General features: G+C 40.1%; 1 protein-coding gene and 1 long non-coding RNA gene across 2 annotated transcripts in view; one reads left to right on the top strand and one right to left on the bottom strand.

Annotated features, from left to right (window-relative positions):
* Window positions 1-19,086, top strand: part of LOC143027823 (uncharacterized) — a 169,860-nt gene continuing 150,774 nt past the window's right edge. Inside the window, exon 1 of the long non-coding RNA XR_012966652.1 lies at window positions 1-696. This is a non-coding gene — a long non-coding RNA (uncharacterized LOC143027823). The remainder of the gene's footprint in view (window positions 697-19,086) is intronic.
* Window positions 9,158-19,086, bottom strand: part of LOC143027821 (uncharacterized) — a 112,990-nt gene continuing 103,061 nt past the window's right edge. The window contains exons 8-10 of the mRNA XM_076189423.1: window positions 16,318-16,469; window positions 13,155-13,279; window positions 9,158-9,778 (exon numbers count right to left, since the gene is read on the bottom strand). Of these exons, the coding sequence (XP_076045538.1) occupies window positions 9,572-9,778; window positions 13,155-13,279; window positions 16,318-16,469 (484 nt within the window). The 3' untranslated portion in view covers window positions 9,158-9,571. The remainder of the gene's footprint in view (window positions 9,779-13,154; window positions 13,280-16,317; window positions 16,470-19,086) is intronic.

The following is a 19,086-nucleotide window of genomic DNA, read 5'->3' on the forward strand; positions in this document are numbered from 1 at the left end:
ACAGTTTAATTTTTTGTTAATCGTAATTCGTAGTGCATTATTAATATTGATCTGCACGATGAAAAAACAAATAAATATTCATTTTATTGCGAGCCTTCATTGAAAGATGAATTTATGTAAAATTAAAGTAAACTTAATAAATACTAAAAATCACGGGTTAAGTTTTCAGCTATTAAAACAAACTGTTTCATTCTCAATGAGAGAGAGAAATTGAACATCACCCACGATGATTGTCTTCGTACACATTACGAAAACTTACTAATTCGATCGGATGTACTGTTATCTTTGTCTAGTAAAATAGTGAATCTATAATTGATTAATCAATACAATGACTGATAATTAACTAGGGAAATAAATAACTGCTTCAACAACAACGGCAACATGTTTTGTTAAGCATCACAACGATTGTGATCGATCAGGTACGAGTACTCTACCGACGAGTCGTCGATGCCCAGTCGCTGCTGACATTTGAAGAAGATAAGAGTTTGGGAAACTCTTCAAAGTCGCCTAAAAGTGACACTTGTGATTGTGTAAAACTACCAAGAAATCAATACCTCAACCTGCAGAAGAATTGGTTTTGGAAGTCCTGTTTTTATCTATAGAAACTAGAAGCGAGAGTATTGGCTGGTTTTCTTCCTTCCTCAAGCACTGGGTCCATCATCTTCTTACTGAACAACACTCGATTTGGGTTGTAAGGTACAGTATTTGTGTCATTTTTCGTAGTTATGTAGTTTATCCAGAATATTTTAGACATTTTTATCCGTTGCTCATCCATGAACGTACTATTGCTAGAACATATTATTGGTGTCGTCTTGTCATGCTGGGGACGGAGAGGTAATGTCCTTCTTGCCCTGAAAGGTGGCTGTTACATTCTAAACGAAGTGATTAACGCTCGCGGTGGTTGGAATCGCTTTTGAGGTCATTCATTTGTAATGTAACTTGTTCAGTGTGTCAAGATGTACATTAAATATTACCCATACAGTAACTACAATGTAAAATTAAGTTGTATTGTTACGTGTATAGTGCATTGAAAGCATCCAATTGAATTGTTCAGTGTTCAAAATAAAGATTTTTGAATAAGTGGACTAACCGATGAAGTAAATACAAATCTGAGTATGATATACAGGAAATTCTTCTTAGCACAGAATAAAAAAAAAAGTATCACTTTTACAGTTCAATGTTTTTGTGTCACAAAAATCACGTTTACGAAAACTAAACATTGTATAAGATCTACGTGAACAGAACTCTCTGTTATTGCTGATGTAGATAATTAAAACACACACACACACGCACACACACACACACACACACACACGCACACACACACACACGCACACACACACGCGCACACACACACACACACACACACACACACACACACACACACACACACACACACACACACACACACACACACACACACACACACACACACATAAATATATATATATATATATATATATATATATATATATATATATATATATATATACACACACACATACAGTACTATGGATGCTATCACCTTTCTGAAAAGTAACGTCGCCAAGCCTAAGCAACGTCTATGGACCCCGGAATACGCGTTGGGCGGTCTCTCCGGCGGCCACACAAATACGGGTGATGTTTGAGGGATTTCTCTCAATTAATTTTAACGTTTGGTAGCTCATTTGGCGTTCATTGACGTAATACTTTTAGATGTCCACGCACACACAGTTAATGAACGAGAATGTGGGAGACAAGAAGGAGAGAGATAGAGCGAGAGATATAGTGGGGTGATAGAGAAATAGAAATATATATACGATGGGGGAAGGGTTAGGGGAGTGTGTGTGTGTGTATTCACTTGGTCTTTGGATCACGTGATGGACTCGTGATCGACAGCTATTTCCCTCCTGGAAGAGAGCTCAGAGCTCGTAGGTCCGATCTATGGGTAATGCTATGACCTTACACACACACACCCAACTCCCCGCCCACGAGAGTCAGAGTAACGACCCGAAGCGCAGCGGTACCGAAATAATTTCGGCCCTGGGCAGGATTCGAACCAAGAACTTCGGGCCACTATAGTAGCAGTTCAGCGCTCTACCAACTGCGCCACCGAGTGTGTGTGTGTGTGTGTGTGTGTGTGTGTGTGTGTGTGTGTGTGTGTGTGTGTGTGTGTGTGTGTGTGTGTGTGTGTGTATTCACCTTGGTCTTTGGATTACGTGCTGGACCCGTGAACGACTGCTATTTCCCTCCCGGAAGAGAGCTCAGGTCTCGTATGACCGATCCATGGGTAATGCTGTGACCTTTCACGCACACACACACCTAACTCCCCGCCCACGAGAGTTGGAGTAACGACTCGAAGCGCAGCGATACTGAAATTAGTTCAGCCCTGGGCAGAATTCGAACCCGGACCGCCGTAGTGACAGTCGGGGACTACCAACCGCGCCACCGAGTCATGTGTGTGTGTATTTTACCTAGTTGTATTAACTAGTTGTATTTTGCGGGAAGGGGGGCTATGTTCGTGGTGTCACGCCTTTGTATCTCGCAGTGTCTAGTTTACTTTTAAACTCATGGTTTTTGCGCATACTATTTCATTATCCAGTTTATTCCAAGTGTCCACTACTCTATGCGGAAAACTGTTTTTCTTCAGTTCTCTTCTGTAGCTGTTTTTTTTTTCTTTCCATGTCCTCTTGTGTTTCTCTTGTCCCAGTAAAGTAAGTCCTCTCTATCGTATCTCTGTGCCTTTCATGATTCTGTAGATGGTCAGTAGCACCTCTCTCTCTTCTTTGATCCAGCGTCGATAACTCCAGTTTAGCCAATCTCTCCTCATATGATAGGTTTGCATGTGCAGGTGCCATTTTTGTCGCTGCTCTCTGGATTCTTTCTATTTTCTTTATATTCTTTTTGGTACTGGGTGACCACAATGTCGCCGCATACTAGTCTAGGCCTTATCAATGTAACCAATATATATATATTTTTTTTATCATGTCTTTGTCCAAGTATGCAAATGCCACTTTTACTGATCTTAGCAAGTTGTAAGCCTCTCCGACAATTTTGTTAAGCTGTTTATCATAGGACAAGTCGTTTGTGATAATTACCCCCAAATCTTTTTCGGATTCTGCGTTCTTTATCTCCTTGGTTCCAATTGTATATTTTCCTGATATTCTGTTTTTGCCTTTTCCAAAATCCATTATGCTACACTTCTTAGTATTAGAGTCCACTTTCCATTTCTGACTCCAGTTCCATACCTTATTCAGGTCTTCCTGCAGTGCTTCACAGTTCTTATCAGTTTTTCTATTTTCCTTAATTAACAGTTTGGTGTCGTCTGCAAAGAAGCTCATGTAACATTTCACATCCTCGTTCATGTCATTCACATGTGTGTCTGTATGTGTGTGTGTGTGTGTGTGTGTGTGTGTGTGTGTGTGTGTGTGTGTGTGTGTGTGTGTGTGATAGAGATAGAGATAGAGAGAGAGAGATAGCGGGGGGAAGGGATAGAGATATATGGCGGGCTGCGGCGAAAGAGAGTGACAAAGAGTGAGAAAGAGAGAGTGCCGGAGATGGAAAAGGGAGAAAGAGAAAGATGGCGATGGAAAAGAAGAGAGAAAGATGACTGGAAAAAGGAAACTGAGAGAAATAGTGGAGAAGGGTGAGAGAGATAGAGAGATGGAGGGGAGGGATAGAGATATTCTCACTCTCTCAGAAAGGTGATAGCATCCATAGTACTGTATATATATTATTGATTACATTATTTATTATCTATATCAGCAATAACACAGATAGTTCTGTTCACGTAGATATTATACAATGTTTAGTTTTCGTAACCGTGGTTTTTAAGTGACAAAAACGTTGAACTTGTAAAAGTAATACTATTTTTATTCTGTGCTAAGAAGAATTTCCTGCACATCATATTCAGATTTGTATTTACTTCATCGGTTAGCCCACTTATTAACCAATCTTTATTTTGAACACTGGATGCTTTCAATGTACTTCAAGTGACTTCACATCGAGTGAAGAAGATTTATCGGATTTGGATGCCCTTTCGTGTTCCAATGTGGGTACGGTACAAGGATACATGTAACAAAATATATATACAATAGACTATGTAAAAATGCATATTTTTATGAATTTACAGCAAAATGAATAATCATAAATTGGTACTTTTATTTCTTAAGGCTGTTCAGGTATCTTGCCTCTCGTAATTTAGTGGAGTGGTCTTGGCAACGACTTGGCAAAAAAAAAAAAAAAAAAAAAAAAAAAAATCGCCTGCCCCTTCCTGTGTGTGGCAGAGACCAAATTAGGAAAAAATGTCCTACGCCAGATGGACATTACACAGGATTTCAATACCGTTCAGAAATGACTTAAGTTCAAATTCTTAGAATTATATTCGGAGTACTATTTGTCCTTGGTATATGAAAAAGAGTTCACTGTGTCGGACGATTAAACCTGGACTTTTGTTTCTGGATGATGTCGGACTTCTTTTGTTTTTCATACTTGGAACAGACTGGCTCAGAGACTTTCATAGCGGACTGAAGTTTGGCATCTCTTGCAAGTTTGTATTCAGAACGCAACCTCAGTAATTCACCAAGTAAAATATGTAAATATTCTGTAAATACAAAATGGAGATTTATGGTTCGTACATTTTATTGTTTAGTTTGTCATATTATCAGAACAATAATTTTTTTAGGCAAGTATTAATTTTGGATTTATCACATTGCTCCAGCAGTTTCTCAATTTGGATGCGATATGTAGCACAATAATGCTTCATTCACTCACCATATGTTAGATCAGCCTTCTTTGCCACTCCAACACCTGTTTTTGCTTTGGGATAAGATATAACCCATTGTGTCTCTCCATTTTTCCAGTTTTCTAATTTCTACATGAATTTTCATTGAAATGAAGGGCAACAAGTAGTAGTCTGAAATTGGGAAATTCGTAATGATAATTTTCAATCACCATGCATACATTTTACCATTCTCAATGTAAATTCAGCGTCCTTGTGCCTGAATTACCGTAGTGGAATTACATCAAGAGATGTTTGAAGTTACATATGTACTTGCCTTCCTTTCATTGCTTCATAAAAAAGTGCTTGGACTTGGGAGCAAAAAAGCACACAACCTTGTGATATGATTCCAGCGTGACAAGGTGAGAGCTGACCGTTATCCCTGAGAAGTGCTTTCTGCGTTACTATGAGCTCAAGTTCTTCGTGTGCTTTTAAACCTGAAAGCAAGATGATAAGCAGGCAGTTGTGTGGTGCACGATTGCTAAGCAGATGATCTATGAAGCAAGTATAAAACTAAAAACATGGTGCAGTGTTAGTAGTAGCTACTATTCCCCGTCAACCAGTTCTACATGCCAGTTCCTTGTCAAACGCTTTACTACACTTTGTATTATAATTTACAAGAAACATCAGGTTCACACTGTCAAGGACTATTAAATTTTATTACATTGTATAGGGGAGGACGAAATTGTGATCGAATCTTTGACAATGTGAACTGGGCTAATTACCTTCTTTCAGCCATTCCCTATCGTCAGCGGGCTCGTGCAGACGTGTTGGATATATTTCACCACGGTCTTCGTGCTTGTTGACAAAGCCAGGGTCCCGAGTGTACTTTTTTTCGAGGTGTTTCGAACAGTTTTGCTTTCAGTCCAGGCTTTCATGAGTCGTGCCGTCTGCACCGAATTATCTAGTCCTTTTTGCGGAAAGACTCATTCGTAAAAGAATAGAAATGAAGTCCATCCGCAGCAGAAAGTTTCGTCGAATCACTGTTGCAATTTGCGGCGACACAATAAACCATTTTCGAACTAAATACTTGATAAAACCTTGCTAACACACGAAATATGACAGATCACTGATCAAGTTGACAGCGCAGCACGGCATTTTATAGTGCACGCATATGGCATGCATCAGAATGTAAACAGCAAGATTGACGTCACAGCCGATAGAGCCTTACGAGAACAGCCGAAGATCGGCGAAGGAAAAGTTCGTCTGCTACCGATATTTTGATAGGCCTTTTTATCACATTGCGTAATAATTAGGATTTATTTTTGCATTATTTTATCAAAAAGTGACTAAGCCATACATCTAGCAAATATTCACCACCTCGGAAAACCGTCTCAACTGACCTCTAATTTTACATTATACTGCATGGGTAATATATAATGTGCATCTTCACACGCAAAACAAGTTGGATTGTAGTTCTACATTACAAATGAATGACCACCACGAGCGTCAATGACTTCATTTAGGCCAACCACTTTTCAGGTCTGGCAACGCGACACCAGTCACAAGTTCTGGCGATAGTAAAAGGTACCTAATTGCAATCGAATGAAACATTAATTGTCCTGTCGTGAACCAGACTCCCCGGGGTGATTGGGAAATAGCAAAAACGGCCGATAGGCATGTCTACAAAATTTAATAGAATCGACTGGCGGTAGATAAAATGAAATAATTATTTCCCTGAGCTTCATAAAAACAGTTTTATTAGTTTGAATAGATATGTGAAATACCCTATCATAGTGAATGAATAACAAGCTAAAATAGAAGGACAACGGAAACCATCAGAACACAGGACGGTGAAAAAAGCAGATGGGTTATAAAATCACCGTACTGTGAAAATATCAAGACATCTTGAGCTGAATAAAATTCTATGGAACTATGAAGACCAAAATCTTTGAGGGTTTCCGACAAACTCCTTCGATGAAGGCTGATGTAAAGCTTAGAGGCCTGACCTGTTAAAAGTTTAGCACTGCGGTCAAAGGAAATACAATTATTCAATGTTTGGATGTCTTTTCTAGTTTTAGGTAAATATCTTTATCAATTTCTGTTTTGTTATAATTGTGACTTGTAATACCCCGTTCTATGTATATATTCTATTTCATTCGTTCATCTATACATATGTTTATTGTTTTATTTCTTATTGTTCATTTATTTATCTATTGATCTATTTATTTACTTGTTTGTATTCATTAATTTATTTACTTGTTTATCTGCATACTTATTTATCAATTTATCTGTTTAACTTATTTTATTGATTGATTTATCTATTCATCCATTTATTTGTTTATTTCTAACTTATCTATTCATCTGTTTATTTATTTAATTATTTATCTATTTATTCATGTATTTGTCTACTTATTTTTTTATTTGTTAATCTATTGTTACCTAAGCTCAGGTGATCAACTCTTAAAACACAGGATGTAGATCATCTTTTAAAGCTAACGAGTATGCAAAGGATATTGCAACTTGTTTTTGAATCATGCGATTGATTACGTCACACTGATTGACGCTTTAGAATGTCCATTTGGTTTGGTCATTCGTATCAGATGTGATCATGTGATCGATGATAGAAACAAGGTAATGATTTACACGTTGCTAATCTTTTTTTAAACTCATCTGGCGAACACATAAATTCCAAACATAAACTGAAAGTATAATCAAACTGCAAAAGTGATCAGACAGTTGTATTATATATATTTTTATTTCGAATTATCTAGATATAAATACAAGATTTCTGGAGCCTTCATGTAAAAAAAAAAAATCTGTAGCATTACTGTACTTTCAGGAATTACAGAAGCTTTTGTATTTGTTCATAGAATCAAGATTCATACTGGACAGGGTGATTTTTTTTTTTTTTTTAGTTGGAATTTCATGAAAAATATTCATGTACATAGCTTCACCTACTGATAGGGATATTTGTGCATGTTAAAGTCATGGAAATAAATAAGTACGCTGGTGGCGTAATCGGGTCCGAATCCCGCACTTCTCTCCGATTCCTAGCAGTGACTGTGACGTGCCTCAACAGTCCTCAAAGCGCATAATAGGGCAAAGGTGACGACTTCGGGCGCAGCTACTCAGCGCCTCCTGGCGTAGGCTCCTCACTTTCACCACTGTGGTTTAGAGTTCCTTGACATTAAGGTCTTTGAGAGCAAAGGTATTGCAGGTCCTCCGATATCACGAAACGGTCTTAGAGACCCTTCTTTGGTGACGCCAGAAGTCTGTCTCTTGAGAATGGAGTCTTTGAAGACCTACTTGCACTTTTTTGGTGCATCTAAGCGAAGTAGGTCTTTTGAAACTAAGAGTTTCAAAGGCTCTTGAGGAGCCTGCTTATTGGCACAGGGGATTTTTTTTTTTTTTTTTTGTGCAACCGACCATATAAGGTCTTTAGAGTCTTTGCCCTGGTCTAAGACCAAAATACTGCCTCTTGGTATTAGTCTTTCAAGATGTCTAGTTCCCCGAATAATTGGGGACATTAGGTTTTTCATAACCATTTGGGGATTTTGTGGACTATTTCCTAGCTCAAGAGTCTATAAAGACTCCTCTGCAGACCATGAGGCCATCTCTTGACAGTTGAATCTTTAGGAAGACTTTTCCGTCCCTCCGACATTTTTCTTATGCAAACACTGAAAGTCTTTCGAGAAACTGCCGAAGGTTCCGAAGACCATCTGTTGGACTCTTGGAGACCTTGGAGACTGGTTTTGTTCTCGGGCTCTTTTCGTTTCGTCTCTACGAGCTCAGACTACCAGAGACTTGAAGGACACCCTCTAGTCCGGAGACACACTTTCTATATTTTCTTCAAGCTAATGACAATGAGATCGCCCGAATCTCGATCGTTCGACATATTCTTCAGTCCGGGGATCCCTCAATTGAAAAATATCATTTGCCGGCAGCCAGACTATACGGAAAAACCGACTATAGATGTCAAAGGAGTTACCGCGACATGTCTGGTCCCTTGACGCCTATAGTGGCTTCCCTCTGCCGAATAAAATCACCTGGCGGCAACCAACATAAATACAAGGGTCGATTACAGGCGTCTGTATGTAAAGGTGAGATGCATACGCCAGGAAGAGCTTAGCTGCAACCGAGGTCGTCACCTTTGCCTGGTGTGCTTGGCATACCAGGAGAAGCAACAGACACCGGCAGTCGGTAGATCCAACTTAGATCAGGCATATACTGTATATACTCGTCTGTATATATATATATATATATATATATATATATATATAATATATATATAATATGTGTGTGTGTATATGTATATATATGTATGTATATGTTTATATATGTATATGTATGTGTATGTATATGTATGTATTGGTATGTATATGTATATGTATGTATATGTATGTATATATATATATATATATATATATATATATATATATATATATATATATATATATATAATATATGTATATATGTAAGCTGGATGAAGTAAGAGGGATGCGTTTGATGATTGGAGTGAGAAGAGCGGTGTGCCTCTCCCACGCCTAACTACCTCGCTTTGCAGGAAGCGAGTGACAGGATGAGGGGAAAACAATGTCGAATTGTTGAAAGGTCAAAGATTCGAATGACTGCTTATAAAGCAATGATGTCGTGCGAGAGCGTCGAAGCACTTTTTCCACCTTGAAGCTTTGTCGAGAGTCCTACGTCTGGGTGCCGCGATAAGTACGGCGCTGGCACCCGCTCGAGGAGACGGCACCTCCAAAATTCGTCACATGCAGAAGGCCTCGGGGGACACGTTCCTCTCCAGGTGGCAGGGTTTGGGGGCGGGGGGAGAGCCTCAGAAACGGGTTCCTACTGACGGAAGAATCCTCAGCTAGTCTCGACGTTCCCGTTGCCATTGCTGTCACTGTTACCGTTATTGTCCGAGTGGTCAGGCTCATCATGTCGACTCCGGAACCGAAGGAACCGGGCGGCGGCGTGGGCGTTGAAGGACGAGGAGCGCGTGGGCGTGGCGTTCTTCTCCCGTCGGGCGGGCCTCAGAGAGAAGGTGCGGACGGGCGGCGTCCGTTCCTTTACCTGTAGGAAGAAGAGGAGAGGATGAATGTCACGGTTCAACGACTTAGGCTCTGCCATCAGAGACAGACGAATTTAGGGAGAGTTTGTGCATTGGAGATGGGGAGGGTGGATTCCCTCGCCTGAATTAAATCATTTGGCGACAGTCAGAAGTAGTTAACTTGCTGAATACAGTAGGGATGAGACTGCCCTATGTCACTGGCTATCGACTTTGTTTTAGTTTATGTCCCCTTCCCACTTGTAATCTACCTCTGTTGGCCCCCTTCCCTTCCACACCAGTCAGCACAGGCATGTATGGACATAAGTAGTAAGCAAACAAACTGTTGTAATGCCCATACCTACAAATACCGTTAAAATGATAACATTGTTATCGCACTTGAGCTGAAGGAGGTGTGTGACTCGCCCAATCGGAGATGAAAAACAACGGGCAAAGGTCTTGCGAAGATATGACGTCATGTCGCGCATGCCTCACGTACACGTGACTAGAACATCTTCAGCTTCCATGCAGTCTACACGTTGTATCTTCGCTCTAGGTAACATTTCTTACACTCTCGGCAATCAACGATCACACAGCCCTTCCCATTTATATGCTGAGCATCCAAATTAGGTTCCCAAAGAAATCAGTTTCGAAACGATGACCCAAGGTCTTTTTCCCTAAACTTTTGTGAGCAAACACGAACAGACAAATTATGCGAGACAAGAAACAGGGCGAGTAACTCTGAGGAAAAAAAAAATACAGGATAATCCACTGAATTTTTTCATGCACCAAACTGGCGTCCCGACCTAAATTGCTGGCATCACAAGCTAACTTAGTGTTGATCAAAATCAGGTACTTGTGACACAACGACCATGCATAGGACCTTTTTGAGTTGTGTGGATAATCTGTGAGAGTCACTTTTTCATATAAATCTCGTCCTTTCGTTAGCAAGTTAGTCAAAAGCGGCAGCATATTAACAAAATTAATAAAACACATACGATAGTATAACATAACACAAATAACGAATCGTCTCGCTTGTCTTGTTCTGAGACAGGGTTTGCATGTAGAATCTACTCTGATTTGTGAGTAGAGGTTAACTTATCACACACTCGAAACACTAGTCTGGCTCTCACGAAGTCACACTTGAGGGAGTATCACATTGGGCTATTTTTCCCCCAACCTCCGATAAATCGGCGGTACTGCCATCCTCCAGAACTTTTTCCGCCGTGAAATCACCAAGGCAATCTAATACGTTTCCTCAACAATTTACATAAAATGTCATTTGATATGATGGAAGAAATTTATTATCCTGTAGCACATAAAATCCCTTCCCGAAAGCTTCGGGGTGAAGATCAGCTACAACAGTCGTAGGAAAAATTGCCCAGCGTGATAACGTATTTAGATCAATTCACACCAAGACCAGCATAAGCTTATCCAACAGTATTTTCGATCGTCTAACATGCCCATGCCAGGCGTCGCTACACACCACCACATTAACAATGTAGGTATTATATTCAGGGACATTTGCACTTGGCTATGAAAGTTAACAAGGGCCGCAGATCATATCGTATGTGATAATACACTTATAAGTAATAATGTCACATGAGGATTATGGCAAGGATGTTTAATGCACAGATTGTTAGAGTGGTGGAGCTCTAATAATAGAATACTTTCTTTTTGTGGCTCCCCAATATCCCATACATTTTATTTGCCCCCAAAAACAAAAAGTTATATACCCCGCACACACACACACACACACACACACACACACACACACACACACACACACACACACACATATATATATATATATATATATATATATATATATATATATATATATATATATATATATATGAATATATATATATATACGTATATCAGATATTTTTATTACCGTCGCCTATAGGACTCGAACCTACCGCTCTGACGCCAAGAGGCTCCTGAGACATCTGATTGATGTCGCTGTTCACTAGCGAATTTCTCATAAAATATACGTATATGTATATATATGTGGATATATATATATATATATATATATATGTATATATATATATTATACGCGTACTATCGCCAGCTGGTGTATCAGTTATAAGTGCCGGCGATTATACATTTAATAAAAACAGAATAAAAAAATGAATAAGTTGGGCAGACTTGCGAGAGTTTTGATGGGTTATCTGCTGGCGCTCGAGTACAGTTAGATAACTAAAGATCCCTGTGATAACACCAGGTTTTGATCATTCGATAACATTTGGCCGGGTCGCCTTGCAGTAGAGGTGTTCAACTGTATCAAGAGATTTAACAAGGTGCAGATAAGGTCATCATGTTAAGACAATAGGGCAGGACTCACAGTAATGGATTTAAATTGGACAAATTTATATTTAAGAGGGAAATAGGGAATAACTGGTTTACTAATAGAGTGGTCAACGAATGGAATAGACTTAGTAACCATGTAGTGAGCGTTGAAACTATCTGTTGTTTTAAGAAAAGGTTAGACAACTTTATGGGTGGGGATGGCAGGTGGTAATGGACATGGAACTGCTTAGTATAGGTCTTATGGTCTCTTGCAGTCTCCTTAATTCTTATTTTCTAAAGCGCTACAGTAGAGCAGCTTGACTGTGACAGCTTGTTGGGGGAAGTGAACGGTAGTCCCGCCTGACCTCTGACCGTTGACCTTTGACCTTGGTCAGCACTAGGTGGGATCTCGTGATATTAGCCGGAGGAACTACGCAGGACACAGGAATAAAAATAAAAGGAAAAATGAGTACTTGAAGGATAGCAATAAATACGTACATATTGGTGAAATAACTTGAGAGGAAGACAACGTAAACATACTTAAAATCAGATTGAACTCATAGAGTTACAAATAAGTTTGAGATAATGAAAAATTCGTTAATGTCGTGAGTTCTGCGACTCCAGAAGATACACTTCCTGAGACTCTCAAGAAGCTATCAGACACTGTAGTGTCTAGAAGTGGGGGGGGGGGGGGCAACTGTATCTCCATATGTTATGAGTCATGAATCGATTTTGATTTATCAAAGAATAGACTTCATATTACCTGCTGAAATAATATTTCCAACAAGAGATCTTCATAGAAAGAATACAAGTTAGAAAATGACGAGAAGCTCTTAACGAATCAGTTGGTCTCAAGAAGGAAATATCTATGACAAAAACCTGCAGTTAATCGAAACATGAGGATTGTCCTCCAAGTCTTCTGCAACCCGAAGTAAAAGACATTTCCACCAACTGGAAGTAAACCGACCATAGACGTGGGTCGATTTTCCCAGATCTCCGTTTGACCTGCCTCGACCTCTCCAGTGGTCGCAGGTCAACCTTCCGGTTGACCTCTCCGTGAATCTATGTCCCACCTTGACCTCGTCCTTGACTTCATCGTTGACTCACCTTCATCTTCGCCTCGAGAAGCTCCTTGCCGCGTTCTGACATGACTATTTTCTCTCTCGCGCTCCTAAGCTCACGGTCCAGTTTCAATCGATCTTTCTCGAGAGCCCGAAGTCGGGCCTCAGCCTCTGGAAGTAGAAATAGAAGAAACAGTGAGAGACCTTTGAATTTATAACATACATATACCAAAGGCTTTTTCCCCCTTCACGGGGGGTAGCCAAAAAGAAAAAGGCATAGAAACCACTCCCACCCATTCCATTTCCCATACATTCCACTCCCCTCCACCCCCCCTCCCTCCCTCCCATCTTGGCACCTCCTGGACGACGGGTCATCCCTGCATCCTGTCCACTGCCCTGGATCAAAAGCAGTGTCGCAAGACACTGCTTCTGACCCAGGGGGTTATAACGAGGCTAGATAAAACAAGAAATTTGGGGTAACTTAAGTTATATAGCGGTATTCTGAAAAACAAAACCAATACTTGCAAGTACCTATCCTACCCTATCCTTCCCTAACGTAACCTAACCTAACCAACTAAATGTGTAAGAAATTTCAGAAAGTGACAGCGCTATCAGTGATGTCGCATTCTGACATTAATATTCTTTCTAATATTCTCAATTCTTCTGACTGTAGATCTTGCTTCAGGATGATGGACAAAGACAAGGCGTCCATAGTTTTCCATTTTTAATTAAGGTTTCGACAACCAAATAATTTTTGCTGGAAGGTAAGTTTAGAGTGCAGAAAGAGGAAAAGGGCAGAAGGTAGCACGGTGTTTAGGGTAAACTGTTTAAGTGAGAAAGAAACGGAACAGGAGTACAAGGAGAAACTGGGAGAAGTGTGGGAGGTGGTGAAGGATAGAGCAGAAGTGGGAGTGGAAGAGGAATGGGAGTGTTTCAAGGAGGGAGTTACAAGGTGTGCAAAGATGGTATGTGGAAGTAGGAGGATGGGAGCGAATAGAAGGAAAGGTAGTGAGTGGTGGGATGGTGAAGTGAAGAAGGTTGTAGATGAGAAGAAGCGGGCATTGAGGGACTGGTTGCAAAGTAGGGCACGAGACACGTATGAGAGTCACAGAGAAAAAAATAAAGAAGCAAAACAAGATAAAGGAGGCAAAAAGGAGAGATGTAAAATGGGGGAGGAGTATGACAGAAAAATTCAAAAGTAATAAAAAGATGTTTTGGAAGGAAGTTAAGAGAGGAAGGGGAGGTGAGTCAAGTAGAGAAGAAAAGGTGGAAGGCGCAGATGGACAGATGTTAACAAAAGAGGAGGCAGTAAGGGGAAGATGGGCAGAGGATTTCAGAGAGCTGTTGAACGTGGAGGAGGATAGTGAGGGATTGATGGTGGCAATGGGAATAGCTAAATAGAAAATGAGGTTGAATGAAGAGGAAAATGGAGAAATAAGAAAAGATGAGATGCAAGTAGTTTTGAAAACGATGAGACCAGTTAAGGCACCTGGGTTAGATGGATGTCATGCGGAGTGTTTGAAGAAGGGAGGTACAGGAATAGTGGACAGGCTAGTGAGTTTGTTTAATGTGTGAATAAGGGAGAGTAGAGTGCAAGAGGACTAAAGGAGTGCCTGTATAGTTCTGCTTCACAAGGGAAAACGGGACAAATGCTAGTGTAGTCGTTTCAGAGGGATCAGTTTGTTGATTGTAGTTGGGAAAGCATATTGGAGGGTTTTAACTGAGAAGATTAGGAAAGGAACATAGGGGGCAATTCGTGAGGAACAGTGTAGATTTAGGGAAGGTAGGTGTTGTGTGGATATTTTTTTTTTTTTTTTGTGGTAAGGTAGATATGCGAGAAAGATTTAGAAAAAGGAAAAGATTTTTATTTTGGGGGGCTTTATGGATTTGGAAAAGGCTTATGGCAGGCCAGACAGGAAGGCACTGTGGGAGGTTTAGCAAATATATGGGACTGGGGAACAGCTGCTTTTACGAAAGTAGTAGAACCTTTGTTAGAATTAGAAATGGAGATGAGTGGTTTGAGGTAAAGGTGAGGCTACATCAGCGATGTGTCATGTCGCCATGGTTGTTCATGTGTACATGTATGGGGTGGAGCGGAAGGTGAATGTAAGATTAATGGGCAGAGGATTAGAGGTAGTTAGATAAAATGGAGAAATTGTGGGAGGTGAGCCAGTTGTTGTTTGCTGACCACACTGCGCTTGTGGCAGGGTCAGGGGGATTAAGGGAGTTAGTGAAGGAGTTTAGGAAGGTATGCGATAGGAGAAAGTTGAAGGTAAATGTGAGTAAAAGTAAGGTGGTGAGACGTACAAGGGAAAAGGATGTCAGTGAGTTGGAAGTAAGTCTTAAAGGAGAGAGGCTGTAGGAAGGAGGTAGCTTTAGGTATTTGAGGTCGCATGTGTCATGAAAGGGAGGAGTAGCGGTGGAAGTAAATTGTAAATTGAAAGAAGCAAGTAAGTGTCTTGGGGGGATTAAAAAGAGTCATGAGAAATAGGCATTTGGGAATGAGTGCAAAAAGGAGACTATTCGAAGAGGTGATTGTATCAACGGCACTGTATTGACCAGATAACTGGAATTTAAGAGAGGCAGGGAGGAAATTTTGTTTGAGATGAAATGTATGAGAAGTATGGTAGGGGTTCCAAGGTTGGATAGAGTGAGAAATGAGGAGGTGAGGAGGAAAGTGGGGATGGAAAGGGAGATGTCTAATAGGCCTGATGAAAGAGTATTAGAATGTTTTAAACCCATGGAAAGAATGGATGAAGAAAGATTGGTAAAAGAGATGTGGAAGGCAGAGGTGGATGGAATGAACTTGAGGTGACGACCAAAAATAAGATGGATAGAGCTTGATAAGTCTCTGTATCTAACGTTCCGTGTATACACATCTTCAGAGATACTACAGAAGGCTGAACCAAAATAGGCTTTTGTACACATTTCACTTACCAGTTCCCTCCACTGATGCGTCCTTCCTTGTCACATATTCACATTTAGGTCAGGTCAGGTCAGGTCAGATTATATATCTAAGGTTTCACTCGAAATTAAACACATTTTTCAGGAAAACTTTCACGGCAGTCCGAACGAAAAACACCAAAGGATAAAAACAAAAATCCTCCTTCCTGCTGTCCACAATTTGCCAATGCAAGCGCGCGCGTGTGCCAACTTCCCTCAAAAGCCTCTGGTAAAAGACTCAGAAAAAAAAGGATCCACCTCCATACCTCTTAGCTGTTTCTCCTTCTCCTCCTGGATTTTCTCGAAGGCTTTTCTCTTCCTCGTCTCCTCTTCGAGAAGACCACGTTGCTCCTGCTGCAGACGCTCCAGCTCTTCCCGCCGTTCCCATTCTTCGGCAAGTACCCGGGCCTGCAAGCTCCTGCCGAAGGAGGAGGGAAAGATGACGAAGGAAACGTAGTTCATTAGAAGGACAATTATACATTGCAGTCTGTTCCCGTATGGAACTCATGCCGAAGTTAGAGGTACTATTCCCATATGCCATATAAAGACTGGGTCTTCATCCTCCACTAAGAGAGAGGGGAATACTAATTCTTAGCCACCGGATAGAGGGAACAGTGATATTTTTCATAGTCGTCATATAAGGTCTATCTGTAAACGCATGTGTGTGTGTGTGTGTGTGTGTGTGTGTGTGTGTGTGTGTGTGTGTGTGTGTGTGTGTGTGTGTGTGTGTTTGTGTGTGTGTTTGTGTGTGTGTTTGTGTGTGTGTTTACGTCTGTGTTTGTGTATGTGTGTATTACAAGAGCAATGGCTGGATGGCTTGTGTTATTCAGATCTAGAGAAAGCCTTTGACAAAGTTCCATATAAACGATTGATGTGGAAATAAGAACATCTAGGAGATATTAAAGGAGGATCTCCAGAATTGACGAGAGGCTTTCTCAAAGACCAATACAAGAAGATAATACTGAAAAAACAAGATGTCAAGTTGGAAGGAAATATTCAGCGAAGTCCTACTGTAGTCGGTGTTGGCATCCACAAACGTTGTTGACCTAGTTGAATGACATAGCAGGTGAAACCAAAATCTAAGCAAATCTGTTTGCAGATAATTGAAATTGATGAGAACTGAAGAAAGGAAAGACTATAAATGCCACAGGAAGACCTCACTAAGATTTGTGACTGTAGCTAAATGTACTAAATGAATTCAAGTGACCAAAAAGGAATTTGACAAATGCGTGATAAGGTTATTAGTGAATCACTTGATGGGAAAGGAAACAATTATAAGAGCGAAAGTGAGAGAATTAAGAGTGGTGGTTACATAAAATGTGCCTCCAAAAAGTTTTATAAAAAAAAAAAATATATATATATATATATATGTGTATATATATATATGTATGTAAGAGAAGATTTGGAATCTGGGATCCATATTGGAAAACAGCAAACACCAGATTCAACTACAGAACACCAACACATGATTGATTGGGATGGAGCTACAACTCTACATAAAGAAAATAATAAAAAGAAAAGACTTTTCCTCGAAGCATGGGAAACTAAGAGCAACTGCATAAACAGGTGCATTGACCTCAACCCTATTTATCTAGGCACGAGGAGTAACACAGGCTAATTCCTCTGTCCTGTTTTCTTTTCTCCGTTGCTTCTTTTCGACCTGTCTTTTGTTCACCAGTTGGCTTTTGGCTGACTTCCTTTCTCGTAAGCGATCTCCCAATGCACCTCTTCGACTCCCCCCACCCTTCCCGTGACTTTACATTTGTAGTTTGCTTCCCTTTTTTCTACGTTCATTCTTCTTTGCTTTTATTTGTCTGCTTGTAATGTAGTCATTTGTTATTGAGCCCCCCTTTTCCCGCTTGTCCACCACTTCCTTCTTCGGCGGACATTTGGTCCACCTTCTTTCTTTTACGTCTTTGAATTATGTTCTGCCTTTACTTTTGGGTTTCGTTTTGATGTTTTTTGTCACACTGCCATTTACTCTTTGTATTTTGTTTGGTTTTACTTGTTTGGCTGTAATTTAGCCGTTTACCCCCCCCCCCCCTGACATTTCGTTCCGGACATTTGGTCCTTATTGTATGTTCTGTATTCACGTTGTGTCACGCTAGAGTCTTTTTGCCACTTTTGTTTTGTTTTTGTTCACAGCCATGCATTTTATTTCTATTTGTATTTTGTAGTGCATTTTTGTTTTTAATTTAGTCGTTTGTTCCTGATTCTTCAGTGCGGACATTTGGTGCACTTCTATTTACTCGTTGTCCTGTTGTTGTTTACTATGTGTCACCTATGGTCACTTTTTCTTTGTTTGTTTTATGTTCAAAATTGTAATTTTTATTTTACTGTAATTGGCATAGTAATGTATTTTATTATTTTTATTGTATGTTATTTTATTTTATTTTATTTTTGTATTGTATGCGTTGTACAATTGACTGCAAGGGTGAACCTTTCCCAGGTTTACCATTTCAGCGATTCATAAGGAGTTCACATTCTTGTAACAGTTATACCCCCTGAAGACGATTCCTGGACGGGAATCGAAACGTCGGGCAAATAAACCCTTCAATTGAATCTGGTGTTTGCTGTTTTCCAATGTATGCATGTATGTATATATGTATGTATATATATATGTGTGTGTATATATATATGTATATGTATATGCAGTTATGTGTATATGTATATATGTATATATATATATATATATATATATATATATATATATATATATATATGTGTGTGTGTGCGCGCGCGCTCGCGTTGCGAGTGACTTCCAGATCCGGTAACCCGACAATTTTCACTTCCCCTCAGGAGTCGACCTCGATAATTCGCTCAAACTGATTGAGGTTTGGGATCGAGCTCGACTCCAAAACTCCCCGAGATTAAGGGAAAAGGAGTAAACGTCACTAGGACTCCATCTAGGTAATTGGTTATCTATATCAGTCTGTCTCTAACTTCTAGTCGATAGATTTTGATGCAGGCAACAATCCCAGCCCTATCGTTGTTGTAAGTGTGGATATCGCTGCCCAGTTTTATTGAGATAAATC

The sequence above is a fragment of the Oratosquilla oratoria genome, chromosome 8 (assembly GCF_046742065.1).
Source record: "Oratosquilla oratoria isolate Oo_2021 chromosome 8, ASM4674206v1, whole genome shotgun sequence".
Taxonomy (NCBI): domain Eukaryota; kingdom Metazoa; phylum Arthropoda; class Malacostraca; order Stomatopoda; family Squillidae; genus Oratosquilla; species Oratosquilla oratoria.